Below are 18,362 nucleotides of genomic sequence, written 5' to 3'. Positions count from 1 at the left end.
AGTGAGACTCCCTGTAGAGACATTTCCTTAAGGAAAGCCAGAAACTATTGTCTTGGACAAAGAAAATAAACAACAATTAGCAGGCAGAAGTTCTGCAATGTAATTGCATGTGTATTGGTGTCATTCAATAGTCGGACGCATTCCCAAGTGCCTTTAAAGAAATATCGGACCATGCGCGTGTTTCAGCATTAATTAAAACGCGTATTTACGTTTTTTGTTTTTAAAATCGCCATAATTTACGGCATCCAAAGCGCAACCCCTATAAACGCGCATCAATTTGCCTCCCAGACTCTCCCGACAGAGTTGAAAAGCTCTGCGATTTATTTAATAGGCTCTCTTACCTTCAACAGCCGATGACAGAGGCAGCAAAAAGCCGCATAAAAACAGCAAATAATCCATTGTCATAAACCAGAGACTTCGGACATGAAAGTGGAGCTCCAGGGGGAGATTGTAAAATCCTTCAGACCCTCAGTCCAGCTTCTTTCTCCAACTTCAGACGTCTTCTGCTCGGCTCTGTTTCCATAAACCGCAATCCTCCGAAACGCGCCGTCAATTTCAGCAGAGTTTATGTAATCCCAATGTGCAAAAGATATCTAATAAAGCAGCGCTGAAAGAGGTTTAAAACTCATCCACCTGGTGTAAATGCTCCATGCATGGGTATTTTTTCTTTCTTTCCTTTTTCATCAGTGGAGAGAACATGCGTGTCCGTTTATAGATGTTGCACAGTGAATATCCCTATACGGAGAGCAGTTGCTTAAATGTCCAATCCTCTTCAAATGTCATTCTGCTGTAGTCCGGTAATAAAGCGCATCCAGTGAAATCACCTTATAGCCGCTTTACGCGTAAAATCCCTGAGCGCGGTTCACTGCTGTTTCTCTGCCTTTCCGTGTGCGCTGGAATGAAGATCTGCGTCTCTGAAATCAAGGAAAGGGTGAAAGAGGGAGAGAGAAAGGCGGTGGGGGCGGTGTTACGCTCAGAATCAGCTGTCAGTCATTAGGTGGCTCCGCCCACTGTGTAATCCGGCGCGGTTGGCGGGATGAGAGCGCCGCTCGGCGGGAATAAAAGCTAGCATGTTTTCCGTCTCTCTCTCTTTTTTTGTGTGTGTGGAAAAGAACAAACCTTATAATATGTTGTTTTACGAACATGTTATGTTACAGTGTGTACATTATAAAGATTATAATACTAATTGTATTTTCACAACTGCGTATAATTGAGAGGTTTTCCACAGAATGGGCTAATTAGCCTGCGAAGTACAGTAAGTAAAACATGTTTTGCTTAATACTTACATAATTATACCGCTAAATGAGCACTGTGATCTTTTATTAGCAGTAGTAATAGTTTGCTTTAATGGTTTCTGAATTATAGAGAGTAGTTTTAGAGCAGGATAAGGAATTGTTGAAGGTTTAGCACAAATTGGAGAAACACTTCAGATTAATCTGCCTTTTCTGTCATGAGTGTGTTATAATTTATATTAAACTAATGACACTTTGTTAAAATTTGTTTAACATTAATTGGTTATATGCTGTATTTTCGTGAAGCAAATTTAGTCTTCCGAAAATCAAATGTACAGTATTTTGTTCTGCACATCCTGGTCGTGTTGTGTTTTTATGCAAGAAAAAACGTTTACAAAGATACAATATTAACAAATAGATGAAAAGGGTTGCATAAATAAAATACCAGCTAAAAAAAAAAACAAGTTTAATTGATTTTCACTAAGAGTTTTACATGCAATATAATTGTTAGAGTTTTTTAATGGGTTCACATATAAATCAAAGCCCTTTCTGAAAATAAAAAAGTAAGGGTGTTTCTTTAAAGATTTTCATTTATGGATGAAAAACTTAGACAAAAACCTATAAATTTATAGTGTACAATGAGAAAGGTCTACATTCAGAGTAACCAAAAAACAAAATTTTGGGGGAAATACAAAAGCTTGGAAATAAAAACTGTTTAATGAAATTGGAAAAGTCAACCCAAAATACTTTAATAAGTAAAGTGTACTCCCTAAATAAGTGCACTCTCAAAATAAATGATTTAGTGTTTCATCATATTGAGGACAAAATGAGCATTTAGGGGAAATATTGTTATGAAATTTAGCTAATTTGGTATGTATTGGGTAGCAATTACGAATGATTTTGATTGAGACTAAGATTTTTTTTTTCCAAAGAAGCCAAAACAGTTCCCAATCTATGTCACCTATTATTCCAAAAACCTATGCAAACAGGTAAAGAGATGCGAGAACTATTAATAACTAAGCAAATATCTTTATTCGACATATAACTGAGAAAAGTTTGGTCAACAAAAAGGATTATGTTGTCAAAAATAAAAGAATCTAAAGCACCTTTGGGGCCAAATTTCACTAAAGGTAGCTATAACACAATCAGGGATTTGACCAAAAACTATGGGATAATCTTTAGGGGGAGTGTTTGTTATACAGTATTTATGTCCCCGCTGCCTCCTTTTCATCTTTTATGAATGTCTGATAAAAGTATTGGATCAAAAAAAAAATATTGAGACCTCTTTTAAAATATTGGAACTGAATGTTTAAGTTTATTTACTTGTTTTATTTGCTTGGCCTCATTTTCAGCAAATCAAATGTACAGTATGTTGTTCTGTACATCTTGCTCAATTTTTGTCACAAATCTTTCATCCTCATCGCCCCCTTTTCATCTTTTGTGATCGTCTTGTAAAAGTAATGGATTGAAATACATATATTGAGGCCTCTTTTAAAATATAGGATCTAAAAATTTAATTTATTTACTTGTTTTGAAACTTTAGGTTTAACTTATGCATTACATGCTCAACTTTACATGACAACAAATTAATTAAAGTGCATTCAAAATGACCATGACTATACATCCCTTAATGTTTCTTAATTTTGAAGAATTAAAAAGTGATTTCTTTTGTTAACTTCGATTAGGGCAAATGCCTCTTTCATAAATTCATCTTAATCACAAAGCTGCTTGTATTTTACGTACACTGACCAAAAACACAAGTTCTCCATCTGATTTAAGCGGATCAAATGAAGTTAAACTGAATTGTTTCGTAATCTAGGGCTGCGCTATTGAAAAAATCTGACATTGCCATATTTTGTATTTCTGTGATATATATTGCGATGTGAATCCAGCTTTTATTGGAAAGAATTCTTCATGTTAGATTGATTGGGGTGATTTTGTAGGAGATATGATCTCGAATTATACATAACAAATAACCTAGAAGTGACGATAATTAAAAAATAGCAAAAAATAAAAGTGAATTAGAGTTTTCTGGAGAGTCTAACAGTATTCAGGTACAAATATTGAACAATCCACACTGCATAGTCCTTAGTGTATATGATGTAATCTTTATTAAAGTTATAAACAGTAACTTTTCTTGTGGCTGGATGTTTTAAACTCAAAAATGTTGAAATGTTCACACACACTGTAAAAAATACAATGATAGTGATTTTTACAGTACACTTACAGTACACTACTTATTTATTTATTGTTGTGATGTAAGGTCTTAATCAGTTTTGCATTCTGGATGAAAGTTTTTTTAATATAATTATTATTTAATACAATATATTCAAACACGGCGCATAATATAATCCTCCTGAGAATAATATAAATGAATACGGCTCTCAACTGTATATATGACTAAATGTAAGCTCAATACTGAGCCTTGATTCCCCCTAAATGTTCTATTTAGTTTTCGCTGACCGCCGATTGCCAATACAAGCAAACGTTTCATATTTCAGATCAAGTTTAGATATTTTAACTGTGCTTGAGAAGTCAGGCGCTTCAGGAGACTGGCGTGCTGTTATGTTTGGCGCTGCTAGTAGCTGAATCTATATTTATAATCTTTGCATGCTGACGTCATTAATTACTTAAACTAAAGCCGTATCATTTTTATTTTGCTTACCGAAGCCGAATGATTAAAAAAATACATAAATTAGATTACATTATACTGTATTTATGCTGAAACTGGATATTTATATTAATAGTGTTATTTTAACAATTTAATCAGGCAAAAAAAAGGGTGTTTGACCTGACGTTAATGTACTGTTAGTAAAAGTATGGAGTGAACATCCACATTTCTATCACATACAGTTGAAGTCAGAATTATTAGCCCCCCTTTAATTTCTTGATTTATTTAATTTTTCCCAAATTATGTTTAACAGAGCAAGGAAATTTTAACAATATGTCTGATAATATTTTTTCTTCTTGAGAAAGTCTAATTTGTTTAATTTCAGCTAGAATAAAAGCAGTTTTTAATTTTTTAAAAAACATTTTAAGGACATCATTATTAGCCCCTTTACGCTATATTTTTTTTTCGATAGTCTACAAAACAAACCATCATTATGACTTGCCTAATTACCCTAACCTGCCTAGTTAGCTTAATTAACCTAGTTAACCCTTTAAATGTCACTTTAAGCTGTATAGAAGTGTCTTGAATAATATCATGGCAAATATTATTCACTGTCATCATGGCAAAGATAAAATAAATCAGTTATTAGAGATGAGTTATTAAAACTATTATGTGTAGAAATGTGTTGAGAAAATCAGCTCTCCGTTAAACAGAAATTGGGGGAAAATAAACAGGGCCGGGGTAATAATTCTGAGTTCAACTGTATTTGTTATTTATGAAGCTGCTTTTACTCTGTATGACGGCCCGGGTGAGATTTGATTTATTATGTAGGCAGTGCTTTAATGAAATCGCATGTGCGATCTGAACGAAGGCTGGGTCATGAGAACGAGGATTAGCCGCACACCGAGAAAGTCTTTTAATAAGAATGTTTGTGAGACTAAAAAAAAAAAAAAAAAGCATGTGTGCGACGCCATAAATATGAGGTCGAGCTAAAACCCTGACCAAAACTCCAGGGTCTATTTTGCATGAACGGAAAATCCAAGTTAATAAACCGACTGGCTTGTTGCCTTTTGGTTCAGTGTTGTTTTGCAGAACTTTTATTACTTGGTTATTTGTCATTATATGTGAACTGTTTTAAAAAGGTTAAACGTTATTTAAATTGTAGTTTTCATTGAGAACTTTCTGTATTTTATTGTCCCTATGTTAATAACCATTCTGCGTGTTTTATAATAGTCTGTTTTTGGTCAAACAGCGAGATTTCTTAATACATTTTTACTTGTTGGATGTCCATGGAGAGCCTTGAATAAAGAAAAAAAAAGGACAGACTGTGCACCTGGCATTCATTACAAGCTCAATAAGTAAAGTGGCAGACTTTTTATTGCCATGTGGACATATGGAAATTTCTCAAACTTACACCCGATTCCCTTCCACTGCTGGCCTGCTCAACGGCGCTGCTAACTTTGATACCGGACTAACAAACACCAGCGCAAAAGCAATGCGGACATGAGCATAATGTTTATTCAGAGCGAATGCAGAGAGAAAACAAACATCTGAAGATTAAATACAGGTTCTTCCACTTGTATGACAATAGTTTGGCATCATCTTTCACTTTATTATTATGTGTAAAATCTGATTTCTGAATCTGAATATATACAGTTGAAGTCATAATAATTAGCCATCCTGAATTATTAGCCCCCTGTTTATTTTTATCCTCAATTTCTGTTTAATGGAGAGCAGAGTTTTTCAACACATTTCTACACATAATAGTTTAAATAACTCATCTCTAATAACTGATTTATTTTATCTTTGCCATGATGACAGTAAATATTATTTGACAAGATATTTTTCAAGACACTTCAATACAGCTTAAAGTGACTTTTACAGGCTTAACCAGTTAAACTCTGCTGCTATTTGGGGATTTCCGCCTAAATTTTGCCTACCCTAATTTAAAAGCTTCCCAAATCCACATGCAGAGGTGTAAATGCAAAAATTCGGTATCATTTTAAAGAAAACCCTTTAAATTTTCATAAAACACTATTTAAAGTGTTTAAAATATCTGTATATGTTGTCTGTGTTATAATAAATCCTTAAAAAAAGAGGCGCTTTTTATATATATTTTTTTATAAACTTAAATTTAAAAGTGTACCTTTAAGGGTTCTGTGTGGTCTAGGGTGCTGTAATTAATTTTGGTGGTTCCTGCACATGTCTGTAATCATAGAAAAAAAGGAAATGTCTCCACCATAATCTATGCAAAAGTTATTTTACTCCAACTGATGAGAGGTGCTGTACAAGCCACTGGAATCGATTATTGTTTTCATATTTTACTATTCGTTTGTTTGATCAAACATAATTCTCTGTGTTTGGAGCACGTCAGACATATAAAAGGATTACTTATGCACATCACCTCAAAAACAGAGGAGAAATAGCCCTGAAGCGCACAGCATAAGGTAAGAGATGACAGCTGTCTGTGCTATCTGTGGCTGCTTATTGATCATAAATGTATTGTTTTCACTTCTGCGCCATGAAAACACCACGATTCATTCGACAACTGTTTAATATGTGAATATAATTCAGTAAAAAAATGCTAGAACTGTATGAGCACCGGCAAGAGCTTTCATTTGAGCTATAGCTTGTACATGTGTCATATATGAACCATGAAATATACTCAGCTCGGGTATTCAAAATACTGTGTATTTAAGTGTAAATAACTTTTGTATAGTAGAATAAAAACCAAAGTGATGCATATGTGCATAAAATATAGATTCTACACTTTCAAACGAAACCACTTAAGGCGGTCTGGTGCAATGCTGGCCCTTTAAATCTTAAAGCAAAAGTGGATGACGTCGCAGAGTTTAAATGGTTAACTAGGTCAATTAGGTTAACTAGGCAGGTTAGGGTTATTAGGTAAGTCATTGTATAATGATGGTTTGTTCTGTAGACTATCGAAAAAAAATATATAGCTTAAAGGGGCTAATAATTTTGTCCTTAAAATGGTGTTCGAAAAATTTAAAACTGCTTTTATTCTAGCCCAAATAAAACAAATAAAACTTTCTCCAGAAGAAATAATATTATCAGACATACTGTGAAAATTTCCTTGCTCTGTTAAACATCATTTGGGAAATAGTTAAAACATTCAAAGGAAGGCTAATAATTCTGACTTAAGCTGTATATACATATATATATTTTTTTAAAATAACAAATTACTGTTTAAAGACTATCTGTTTAGTTCAGTTTGATAATACTGAGCATACTGTCCTTTTTTTACAGAACAAAGACGCTGTTATAGTGTAAGTTACTGTCTGTGGAAATGTTGTTTACATCATTGCTCAGGCATCTAGGTTTGGAGGCAAAGTGCTAATTAGCACCTCAGCACCTCCAGAAAACCCCCCTTAATCACTGCTGTCACACAGCTTTCTATCTGCGTAACTGTACTGATCTTGGTTGTGTTCATCATCACACACACGCACACACATATACACACACTCACCTGACATGTATGGACTGCATGACAGGTTTCAGCCTTTTAAAGTCCAGCCTTTGGAAATGTTTTGTCTCTCAGAACAAAACCTACTATAATTGCTTACCACAGGGAGCAGGATATGCCGCTGCAAACAAACAGCAATGGTACACTTCTCAGAAATCAACACTTCAGTATTCTAATTTGTGCCAAATGTTTACTTTAAGCCATATTGGATGCATAATATAATACTATACAATAAAATATATACAAAATAATTCAATAAATATAATAATAATAATAATAATAACATACAAAAATATAACAACAACAACAACAATATTATTATTATTAATAATAATAATAATAATAATTAATAATAATAATAATAATAATAATTATTATTATTATTATTATTATTATTATTATCTTCATCATCATCATCTACCACTACTTATTATCATCAGTTATTTACAAAGTGACCTACAAATGTACAAATAAGTGAGCTGTACATTATATAATGAAATATAAAATAATTAATATAATATAATACTATATATTTACAAGGGATATAACATTTAATTAATATAACATTATTTGAGTCCAAATTAAAATATATAAACATAAATATAATATAAACAAAATAAAATATAAAATATATTAATAATATAATACACAATTTACGATAACATATGTATAATGACATATGTTATGCTAGGTATTTAAACAATTAAAGAGCTGGATATGTAGAGAAAATCTATATATGTCTTTTAGAACACTTAGGATATTATTATTTGTTTGTTTATTTGTTTTTAGCTTTTGTTGTTGGTTCTGGGCCTTCAGTTTTCATTTATTTATAAATTATTTATTTATTTATTGTTTGTCTCTGGACTATAAGTTTTTTTATACATTTACTGTTTCTGAGCTTTTTTTAATTCATTTATTTTTTATGTTTTTTATTTATTTAAAATGTATTTATTATTTATGTATTGTGTTTGTTTCTAGGCAGATTTTGCTTATTTTGTTTATTATTTTTTATTTAAAATGCATTTGTTATTTGTTTGTTTGTTTTTGGGCTTTCAGATTTTATTTATTTGCTTTTTTGTTTGTTTGTTTGTTGTTTCTGGGCTTTCAGTTTGTATTTATTTATTAATACTTTTTTCTATTAATTTATTTATTTTTTATTTATTTGTTTATTAATTAATTTATTTTTTATTTATTTGTTTATTAATTTATTTATTTGTTGTTTCCCGGCATTCAGACTGTATTTATTTATAAATTTTTTATACTTATTTATTTATTTATTTGTTGTTTCTAAACTTTATTTATTTATTTTAATTATTTGTATTATTTTGCTTGTTTTATGTTGTTTATTATTATTATTTATTTACAATTCATTATTTATTTATTTATTTATTTTGTTGATTTGTTTCTGGGCTTTTAGATTTAACTCATTTTATGTATTATTATTTATTTATTATGTGTTTGTTATTTATTTATTAATTATTTTGTTTGCTTGTTTGTTTCTGGGGTTTATTTCTTAAATGTGTTATTTGTTGTTTCCGAGATTTCATATTTTATTTATTTGTTCATGTATGTATGTATGTATGTATGTATGTCTGTATCATTCATTTTCTTTTTGGCTTAGTTCCCTTATTAATCTGGGGTCACCACAGCAGAATGAACCGCCAACTTATCCAACATACACTCTCAGAAAAAAAGGTACAATGAGGGTACAATTTTGTTCCTAGAGGGAACAAAATATAAAATTGTACCTTTAAAGGTCCCATATTGGTCCTTAGGGTACAATTTTGTACCCAAATGGGCTATAAAGGTACAAATGTCCAGATTTAGGTTTGAAAGGTACATTTTTGTACCTTTTATAGCACATTTGGATACAAAATTGTACCGTAAAGGACCAATTTGGCACCTTTAAAGGTACAATTATATATTTTGTTTCCCTATAGGAACAAAATTGTACCCTCAGCTCATGATAAGATCAAGACACTATATAACACTAATTTAAATGACTTAATACTAAACATTAATACTAAAATACATAATTTAAAAATATAATAAATAAATAAATTGATTGAATTAAATATTTTAATAATTAATTTTTTTTCATGTATTTAAATTACATTTTTTCTCAAAAATGTTAATAATTTAATTTATAATTAAATGTAATTTTAATCATTAAAAACGTAAATACTGGTCTTTGCTTACTGTTTAAGTCCCTATAGTATATATGGGATGTAGAATAAGAACCATGCAGAGTGTCAGCATCTTCATACAGGTGGTGATGTTGCTGTCTCTTTAAGAATTTGGCTTGTTGAGACGTTATAGTAGTGTTTGTTACTGAGGCGGTCCGTCGAGTATGCTGGCTGTTTACAAAGAACTTCGCACGCTTTTCAAAGAAAAGTCTATTTTGGAGTCCACACTTTCAGGTAAGAATGTATTAAAGATATATTTTCAGTCTCATTTTTACATGTGAAGCCGTGTTCTGTTGATTTTGTCTGACTTTCTGGCCTCGGCTTTCCCCCGCTTTGTGCTCCGGGCTGGCTTGTGTACGTTGGCCTTCAGGATGGAGTTTGCTAAGTTGTCTGCAGCTTATTAAAGAAGTTAATACAACGTGATATCGAAGTCACCGAGGGACATAACGTTATAGAAGGTAAGTACTATATGCTGTTAGTTTTCTCGGTGTAAAAGTTCCCTTTATCGCCTACGTTACGTATTCGCGCTTTATATCTTACGTTACGTTACTGCTTTATTAATAAGTGTTGCCACGGCGGAATATAATCACAACCCAGATAGCAAAATACACTTGGGCCAGTTGCGGCTAGATTCTCGCCTGCCCGAGTCCGTCTGCTGTATCGTTACTCGGGCCAGATGCGGCGGCAGAAGCGAGCCGACGCTGCCGTATCCGTGCACCGGAATCGGGCCGTGAGTAATGTGCGGTGTGGCCCGGAGCTGGCGCGACTGAAGTCTTCATATACCTTGATATAAAACCTTTTGTTATTAATACTGGAATTTGTAATTATCGATAATGTTTTATATTTTGAGGCCATTTTCTAGCCACGGTTGACCGCGGAAATGTAATTTTAGACGGTTATATACACCGCCATTTTGTGAAGAAAAATCACAATTTTGTCACCGGCAAAGCGACTGATTATGTAAACGTGGCTAGTTACAAACGTGGCGTGTGTATGCTTGTACATATCTTCGTTTCATTGTCTAAGTTACATTAATGTTGAGGAGTGTCCACAAACTCTCATGTCCAGAATTGTTGGTGCTTTACTATCGTTTAACGTTATACTTATATATAAATAAAATACTATAAATAAATAGTTATTGCTTTATCTTATTGCTTTCCTGAAGTTTATGAAGTTTCCAATTGTATTTCAGGACAAGATTGAACAACATAATGCAGGCTAACAGCATCAGAGCAATGAAGGCATGCCATATGAAAGCATGGCTCAGTTACAAGATGTAAGTATGTCTCATTATCTATACCATGGTTTTAATGGCTTACATACTATTTTAAATTTGTAGGTTTTTACTTACAAACAACAATAAATGTACACCCACGTGTTTAATATAATTTTCTAGGTTTTCATCGAAAGATGAGAGATCAACTTAAGAATGCTAAGGACCTGACTTTAAGGTACTCTTTCTAAACTTTCTCCACTTGATTAATATTATTAAATTCTAGCTTTGTATGGATTCCTTCATATTTGTTTGTATGCCACATCTTATGTTCCAGGAATTGATTTTACAGCAGCACTTCTCATGTTGCCAGCCTTGTTAAGCGAGACACTTCAACATTTCGTTGTGCTCAGGTGTGTATGCTGTTTTCTGTTCAGTATATGCTGTGATAAATGCATTTTATAATGCTTGATATTCTTTATATTAGGATGATGCAGTGGGTAGTGCTGTCACCTTACAGCAAGAAGGTCGCTGGTTCGAGCCTCGGCTGGGTCAGTTGGCATTTGTGTGAGGAGTTTGCATATTCTTCCAGTGTTCATGAAGGTTTCCTCCCAGTGCTCGGGTTTCCCCACAAGTCCAAAGACATGCGCTATAGCTGAATTTGGTAAGCTTATTTGTCTGTAGTGTATAAATGTGTGTGTGAATAAGTGTGTCTGGATGTTTCGTAATACTGGGTTGCAGCTGGAAGGGCATCTGCTGCATAAAACATATGCTGGATAAGTTGGTGGTTCATTCCACTGTGGCGACCCCAGATTAATAAAGGGACTAAGCCAAAAAGAAATTGAATGAATGAATAAAATTTATATTAGTCTTTTAATCTGTGATACTTTTTTTTTTATCAGTGAATATTAATTATTTCACTTTCTATGCATGTTGATTTTCTCTTCATCAGTGATAGAGTGACTGATATTAATGTAATTATTGCTTTGTCATTTACAGTGAACCATCTTCACCACATCCAACAGTTCAAGTACAGGAGGAGGCCACCGACTGGACAACTGTGTTAACAAGACGAGTCACGGCAGTCTTCAGAGTTGATGGGATTGCGATTGGCCGGGCTAATGATGTGGATGAATATACATTTTTGACATATCCATCTTATTAGAAGAACACCTTGATGTTTCTGCAGTGGAATGTTTTGAATGAACGGTGGACGGTGACAAGCCTCGATCTACTCCAGTTACCAGAGTGATCAACCTTGTGTTTTGTTTCTCTACATGCTCTTGGAATAATCACAATCAAGTTAATCCAGCACACTGCTGTAATTCTTGCATGAAGCAAATTTTTAAATAACTTGTGGTCCTAATGACTATCAAAGAACATTTTCCAGATATGAATGCTTTACATGTCATGTTTACCAAAAGCATAAACACATATTGTGTTACAACAAATTAAAACTCCACTTGAGGATGATGAGGAGTAATCTACTGGTGTTGAGGAAGAGGCTACTGATGTATTTGGTTTTCTGCACTGTTGAAGCAGTTTATAGAGAAACATTGCCTTCATTCTGAAATACAGAGACAATTTTGATGACAAATTATTTATTATGACTGGGTATTCTGACTAAAGACAAATACTTTGGACTTTATAAAGTGAAGTACTTGATGTAGCCTGTGTAATGTGTTTATAAATCTTAAACAGTATTTTTGTGGTCTTTGTATTAAGTGTAGATTATATACTGTACAGTGAGTGAACAATTTTTATTTGTTTTCTAAATTGTTCTTTTTACTGTTTTACATGTCTGCTTTATATTTACTGTGTAATTTTATTTCTTGACACATTCAGTTGTGAGTTGTAATTAAATATTTCTACATTAATAAATAAAAATGGACATCTGCGAACCAAAATATTTTATTTATTTATTTGTGCATGCAGTCACCAAAGGATCAAAATGCCTGGGTCAGTACCCTGAAAATGCTATATAATATAAAAAGGTACATTTTTGTACCTTCGGTGGGGGTACAAAATTGTCCCTTAAAGGGTACAAATGTAGAAGGTACAATTTTGTACCTTTAAATAGAGGTACAAATTTGTACCCTTAAGGGTACCACCCCAGTGACGGGCCATTTGTACCCTAAAAGGTACAATTTTGTACCTTTTTTTCTGAGAGTGTATGTTTTACGCAGCAAATGCCTTTCCAGCTACAACCCATCACTGGGAAACACCCATACAAACTCATTTACACACGCATACACAACAGAAACTTTTAGCTTACCCAATTCACCTAATACCACATGTGGACTGTGGAGGAAACCAGAGCACCAGGAGGAAACTCACGCGAACAAGGAGAACATGCAAACTCCACACAGAAATGCCAACTGACCCAGCCGAGGCTCGAACCAGAAACATTCATTCATTCATTCATTCATTCATTCATTTTTTTGTCGGCTTAGTCCCTTTATTATTCCGGAGTCTCCACAGTAATATGAACCGCCAACTTATCCAGCACGTTTTTTTTACGCAGCGGATGCCCTTCCAGCCGCAACCCATCTTTGGGAAACTTCCACACACACTCATTCACACACACACACAAACTCATACACAACAGACAATTTAGCTTACCCAATTCACCTGTACCGCATGTCTTTGGACTGTGGGGGAAACCGGAGCACCCAGAAGAAACCCTCACGAATGCAGGGAGAACATGCAAACTCCACACAGAAAAGGCAACTGAGCCGACGCTTGAACCAGCAACTCAACGACCTTCTTGCTGTGAGGCGACAGCACTGCGTACTGCGCAAACCAGAAACATGTATTTATTTATTTTTAAAATTATTAACTTAACATATACTACTAATCTATATAAGCAAAGAGCTTTGTGCTGGGACGCCAAATACCTCTAAAAGCCAAATAATCCAATGACGAATCTGCACAAGAATCTAAATATAAACCTAAAAACATGGATCTCCTTCTGCTTCTCCTTCAGCCCAGTCTAAACCAGCGATAAACCAGTAACTCTTAACAGCACAGGTCAATGTCAGAAGAGCGATGGCGGCTCACTTTCATTTCCAAATGTGTTTCTTATAGGAGCTGTGTATTATTACAGGATTGAGGTGATGCAGAGGTCAGGAGAGTTGATAAGTTTCTCATCCAGAAAAGTCCATTACATGTAAGCGTATTAAAAGCCCATCTGCCATCAGCGGATATTGCCTTCATGTTTTCAACATAACAGTGGAGAAAACACTACAGTCAAAGTTTAGGATTAAGATGATCAGTTTTTAAATGTGTTTCTCTAATCTGCTCACACTGAAAAAACTTCTAAACACATTTGTAAAAAATTGCAGTATATTGTTATTGTTAGCTAATATTTTTTTCTCAACTTTATATCTTAGAACATCAAAGCTTAATTACAATGACTGATATTTAATACTTAATATTACTAATATATATATATATATATATATATATATATATATATATATATATATATATATATATATATATATATATATATATATATACAGTTGAAATAAGAATTATTAGCCCCCTTTTGATTTTTTTTTACATTTTTTAAATATTTCCCAAATGAAGTTTAACGGAGTAATGAAATTTTCACAGTATGTCTGATAATATTTTTTCTTCTGGAGAAAGTCTTATTTGTTTTATTTCGGCTAGAATGAAAGCAGTTATTAATTTTTTAAAAACCATTTTAAGGACAAAATTATTAGCCCCTTTAAGCTCCATCGATATGAAATAGTTTTCCTAATTACCCTAACCTGCCTAATTCACCTAATTAACCTAGTTAAGCCTTTAAATGTCACTTTAAGCTGTATAGAAGTGTCTTGAAAAACATCAAGTAAAATATTATTTACTGTCATCATGTCAAAGATAAAATAAATCCGTTACTAGAAATAAGTTTTTAAAACTATTATGCTTAGAAATGTGCTGAAACAAACTTCCCTCCATTAAACAGAAATTGGTGAAAAAAATAAACAGGGGCGCTAATAATTCAGGGGGGCTAATAATTCTGACTTCAACTATATATATATATATATATATATATATATATATATATATATATATATATATATATATATATATATATATATATATATATATATATATTAGGGCTCAAAATCGCCCAAAATTTTATCTATGTGACCTCAAAATATATTTGGGAGCATTTGTGTGAGTGAATAAAATTGTTGTGTGCGACCAGTTTTTACTGCAAAATGTTCACCACATGCGCGGATTCGGGAGACATTCACGTAGAATGCATCTCTAAGCTCTTTGTCTGCACTTGACTTGCGAAACGCAGCGCTCAGGAATGGTTTAAAACAGTTGTCATGTCAACTTGCTGCAGTAAACAAATACAAGTCCGTAATGCTTGCCCCGCCTTCGCTTTTCTTATTGGCCTACCACTGCTCTAGCACTGAAATATCAGCTGTCAATCACTCAGTCAATGCCTTCTGGCTTGGGATGACAGAGAGAGCTTCTACCGCGAAAAAAGGTAAAGCGCTGAAGATGAGAATGAAGATAACACTGACAGATTTTGTTTTAGAAACCATCTAAAGTTACAAATAATGACACATCTTACTAGTGATTATGTGCTGAATGTTAATCCACCATCTACACTTTTCCAAGAGTGGATAAAAGACTTCCATCGGCTTCAAGTCTGCCATGAAAAGTCTGTAGGTTTGAATCTTCAGGTAACTGTTTGTCACCTTTAGCACAAGAGCTTCTGTTTAATCCTTCATATAATCGCCAGATGCTGTCCGCCGTGCAAGTGGCAGCTATATGTAAAATTTAACACCACGTACACCATCGCAAACGGGCTTACACTGAATAAATTAATATGGCTACTCATAAAAAGACCGATATTGCTATTCACATGACGTATGCATATAATGAGGTTCAGTATATGTCAAAAGCATGAGTGCAATATCAGACAGCACCCGTGAGAACAGCACAGTTATATCGTTAACAGATTCATTCATGTCAAGCAGTGCGTGCAGGGCCGGTGAGCGCTCCATGTATGCTTTGGTCACTCAGTTATGTTATAAAAATGTATTTTCTTGTGATAGCAGAATTTCGTTGAGACATATTTTCCTTAATCTAGCATATATATATATATATATATATATATATATATATATATATATATATATATATATATATATATATATATATATATATATATATATGAATATATATATATATATATATATATATATATATTTTTTTTTTTTTTTTATTTATTTATTACATGTTAGTTTGATTACTGTTGATTTCAAACGCAATAAATATGTTTGTATAAATCTTGTAGTAACGGTGCTTATAATTTGTGGGTGTGACTAAATTTTGGCTGATGTGCCTACATTTTTAAAGTTAAGAGCACCGGTGCTACCAAACAAAAAGGTTAATTTCGAGCCCTGTGTGTGTGTGTTTATATATATATATATATATATATATATATATATATATATATATATATATATATATATATATATATATATATATATATATATATTTATATATATATATATATATATATATATATATATATATATATATATATATATATATACATTTATTAATGATGAATTTTCAGCTTCAATACTTCAGTCTTGAAAGTCACATGATCCTTCAGAAATCACTCTAATATTAATTATTATTATTAATATTAATTATTATTATTAATATTATTGGTATTAATGATTAAAAAAAAACAACAATGACTGGAGTAATAATTTAATTTGAAACTCATTTAAAATCCCAGACGTTGTCTCCGCGAGTGTCTCAGATCTCTCTTTAGCACTCGGCAAACTCTAGAAATCTGCGTTTGCTCTGGTTTAAATTAGCGTCATGCTACTTCGAACATGCTACCTCACGGCCGGGCAGCGGGCGATCAAACCACCCGTATTTCAGATAATGGAAACCAGAGTCCCTGGTCATGTTTTGAGGGTGATTTTTACCAAAAAACGTCCTCATGTTGATGGACGAATACATGCATTCAGGAGGAAGAAGAAGAAATCCCGACATGACAAAACCTCCACACACTCCGTCATTGTTTTCTGTCTGTGAGTGTCTGAGTGCTTTTTGAGGCGCGCATTAATCTTGTTTTAGATCCTTTCATAGTGAACACCTGGAGGGATTGAGCAATGCTTATAAATGTGGTCCAAATGCAGATAAAGTTCATCACTGATGCAAAAATAAATAAATAAATGAAGAGTTTATAGTGCCAGAAAAATCCAGCTTACTGGAAATACTGAGGAGGAGCAGAACTCTACATCTTAACCAGTTATGTTTTATTTATTTACTCTATTTATTTAGTTTACTTGTGTTTATTGTATTTACTTTTTATGAGTAGCTATTTACTTTTATTCATTTATTTATTTGGTTGTTGTTTCTGGGTTTTCATATTTTATTTAATTATTTATTTACTTTCATTTATTTTACTTACTTTTATTTACTTGTATTTATTTATTTAAATTTTTTTGTCTGTTGTTTGTTTCTTGGTTTTAGATTTTTTTTATTCATTCATTCATTCATTCATTCATTCATTCATTCATTCATTCATTTGTGTGTGTGTGTGTTTGTGTCTTATGCTTTTGTTAGGCTATTTATTTTATTCAAAGACACAAAAGTTGTAATATTAATAATAATATTTACAGCCCCATAAGTTGACTTTACAAAGTGCGTAAACCTGTTATTTTAAAGCGATTAGTTGACTTCATTTAAATAAGTAAACCCGTTGCTCTTAAAGCGATTACTTGACTTTACAAAGTGCATAAACCCTTTACTTTTAAAGCAATTAGTTGACTTCACTGCAAAAAGTGAGTAAATCTGTTGCTTTTAAAGCGATTAGTTGACTTTACTGTAAAAAGTGAGTAAACCTGTTGCTTTTAAAGGGATTAGTTGACTTTACTGTAAAAAGTGAGTAAACCTGTTGCTTTTAAAGCGATTAGTTGACTTTACTGTAAAAAGTGAGTAAACCTGTTGCTTTTAAAGCGATTAGTTGACTTTACTGTAAAAAGTGAGTAAATCTGTTGCTTTTAAAGCGATTAGTTGACTTTACAAAGTGCATAAACCCTTTACTTTTAAAGCAATTAGTTGACTTCACTGCAAAAAGTGAGTAATTCTGTTGCTTTTAAAGCGATTAGTTGACTTTACTGTAAAAAGTGAGTAAATCTGTTGCTTTTAAAGGGATTAGTTGACTTTACTGTAAAAAGTGAGTAAATCTGTTGCTTTTAAAGCGATTAGTTGACTTTACAAAGTGCATAAACCCTTTACTTTTAAAGCAATTAGTTGACTTCACTGCAAAAAGTGAGTAAACCTGTTGCTTTTAAAGGGATTAGTTGACTTTACTGTAAAAAGTGAGTAAATCTGTTGCTTTTAAAGGGATTAGTTGACTTTACTGTAAAAAGTGAGTAAACCTGTTGCTTTTAAAGCGATTAGTTGACTTTAATGTAAAAAGTGAGTAAATCTGTTGCTTTTAAAGCGATTAGTTGACTTTACAAAGTGCATAAACCCTTTACTTTTAAAGCAATTAGTTGACTTCACTGCAAAAAGTGAGTAATTCTGTTGCTTTTAAAGCGATTAGTTGACTTTACTGTAAAAAGTGAGTAGACCTGTT

At 32.7% G+C, this 18,362-nt stretch overlaps 1 protein-coding gene and 2 long non-coding RNA genes across 14 annotated transcripts in view; 2 read left to right on the top strand and 1 right to left on the bottom strand.

Moving 5' to 3' along the window:
• The window catches only part of ephb3b (eph receptor B3b), an 86,867-nt gene extending 85,957 nt beyond the window's left edge, over nucleotides 1-910 (bottom strand). For all 11 annotated transcript variants that reach the window (XR_015521043.1, XR_015521044.1, XM_087302271.1 and 8 more), the window contains 1 exon segment: nucleotides 342-910. Coding sequence is in view for 9 of the 11 variants with exons in the window: in XM_087302271.1 (XP_087158397.1) it covers nucleotides 342-405 (64 nt within the window). In the remaining 2 variants the exon portion in view is untranslated.
• The window catches only part of LOC141380246 (uncharacterized), a 146,954-nt gene that overhangs the window by 100,607 nt on the left and 27,985 nt on the right, over nucleotides 1-18,362 (top strand). The window lies entirely within an intron of this gene.
• On the top strand, nucleotides 9,645-12,633 carry LOC147838633 (uncharacterized). Its single transcript, XR_015522524.2, has 7 exons — nucleotides 9,645-9,747; nucleotides 9,884-9,971; nucleotides 10,706-10,789; nucleotides 10,910-10,964; nucleotides 11,064-11,139; nucleotides 11,214-11,390; nucleotides 11,726-12,633. It is a non-coding gene; the product is annotated as an uncharacterized LOC147838633 (long non-coding RNA).

Source organism: Danio rerio, chromosome 22, assembly GCF_052040795.2.
Source record: "Danio rerio strain M-AB ecotype USA chromosome 22, GRCz13ab, whole genome shotgun sequence".
NCBI classification, from domain to species: Eukaryota; Metazoa; Chordata; class Actinopteri; order Cypriniformes; family Danionidae; genus Danio; species Danio rerio.
The sequence above is the reverse complement of the archived record's forward strand: the minus strand, read 5'-3'. Positions and strand labels throughout refer to the sequence as shown.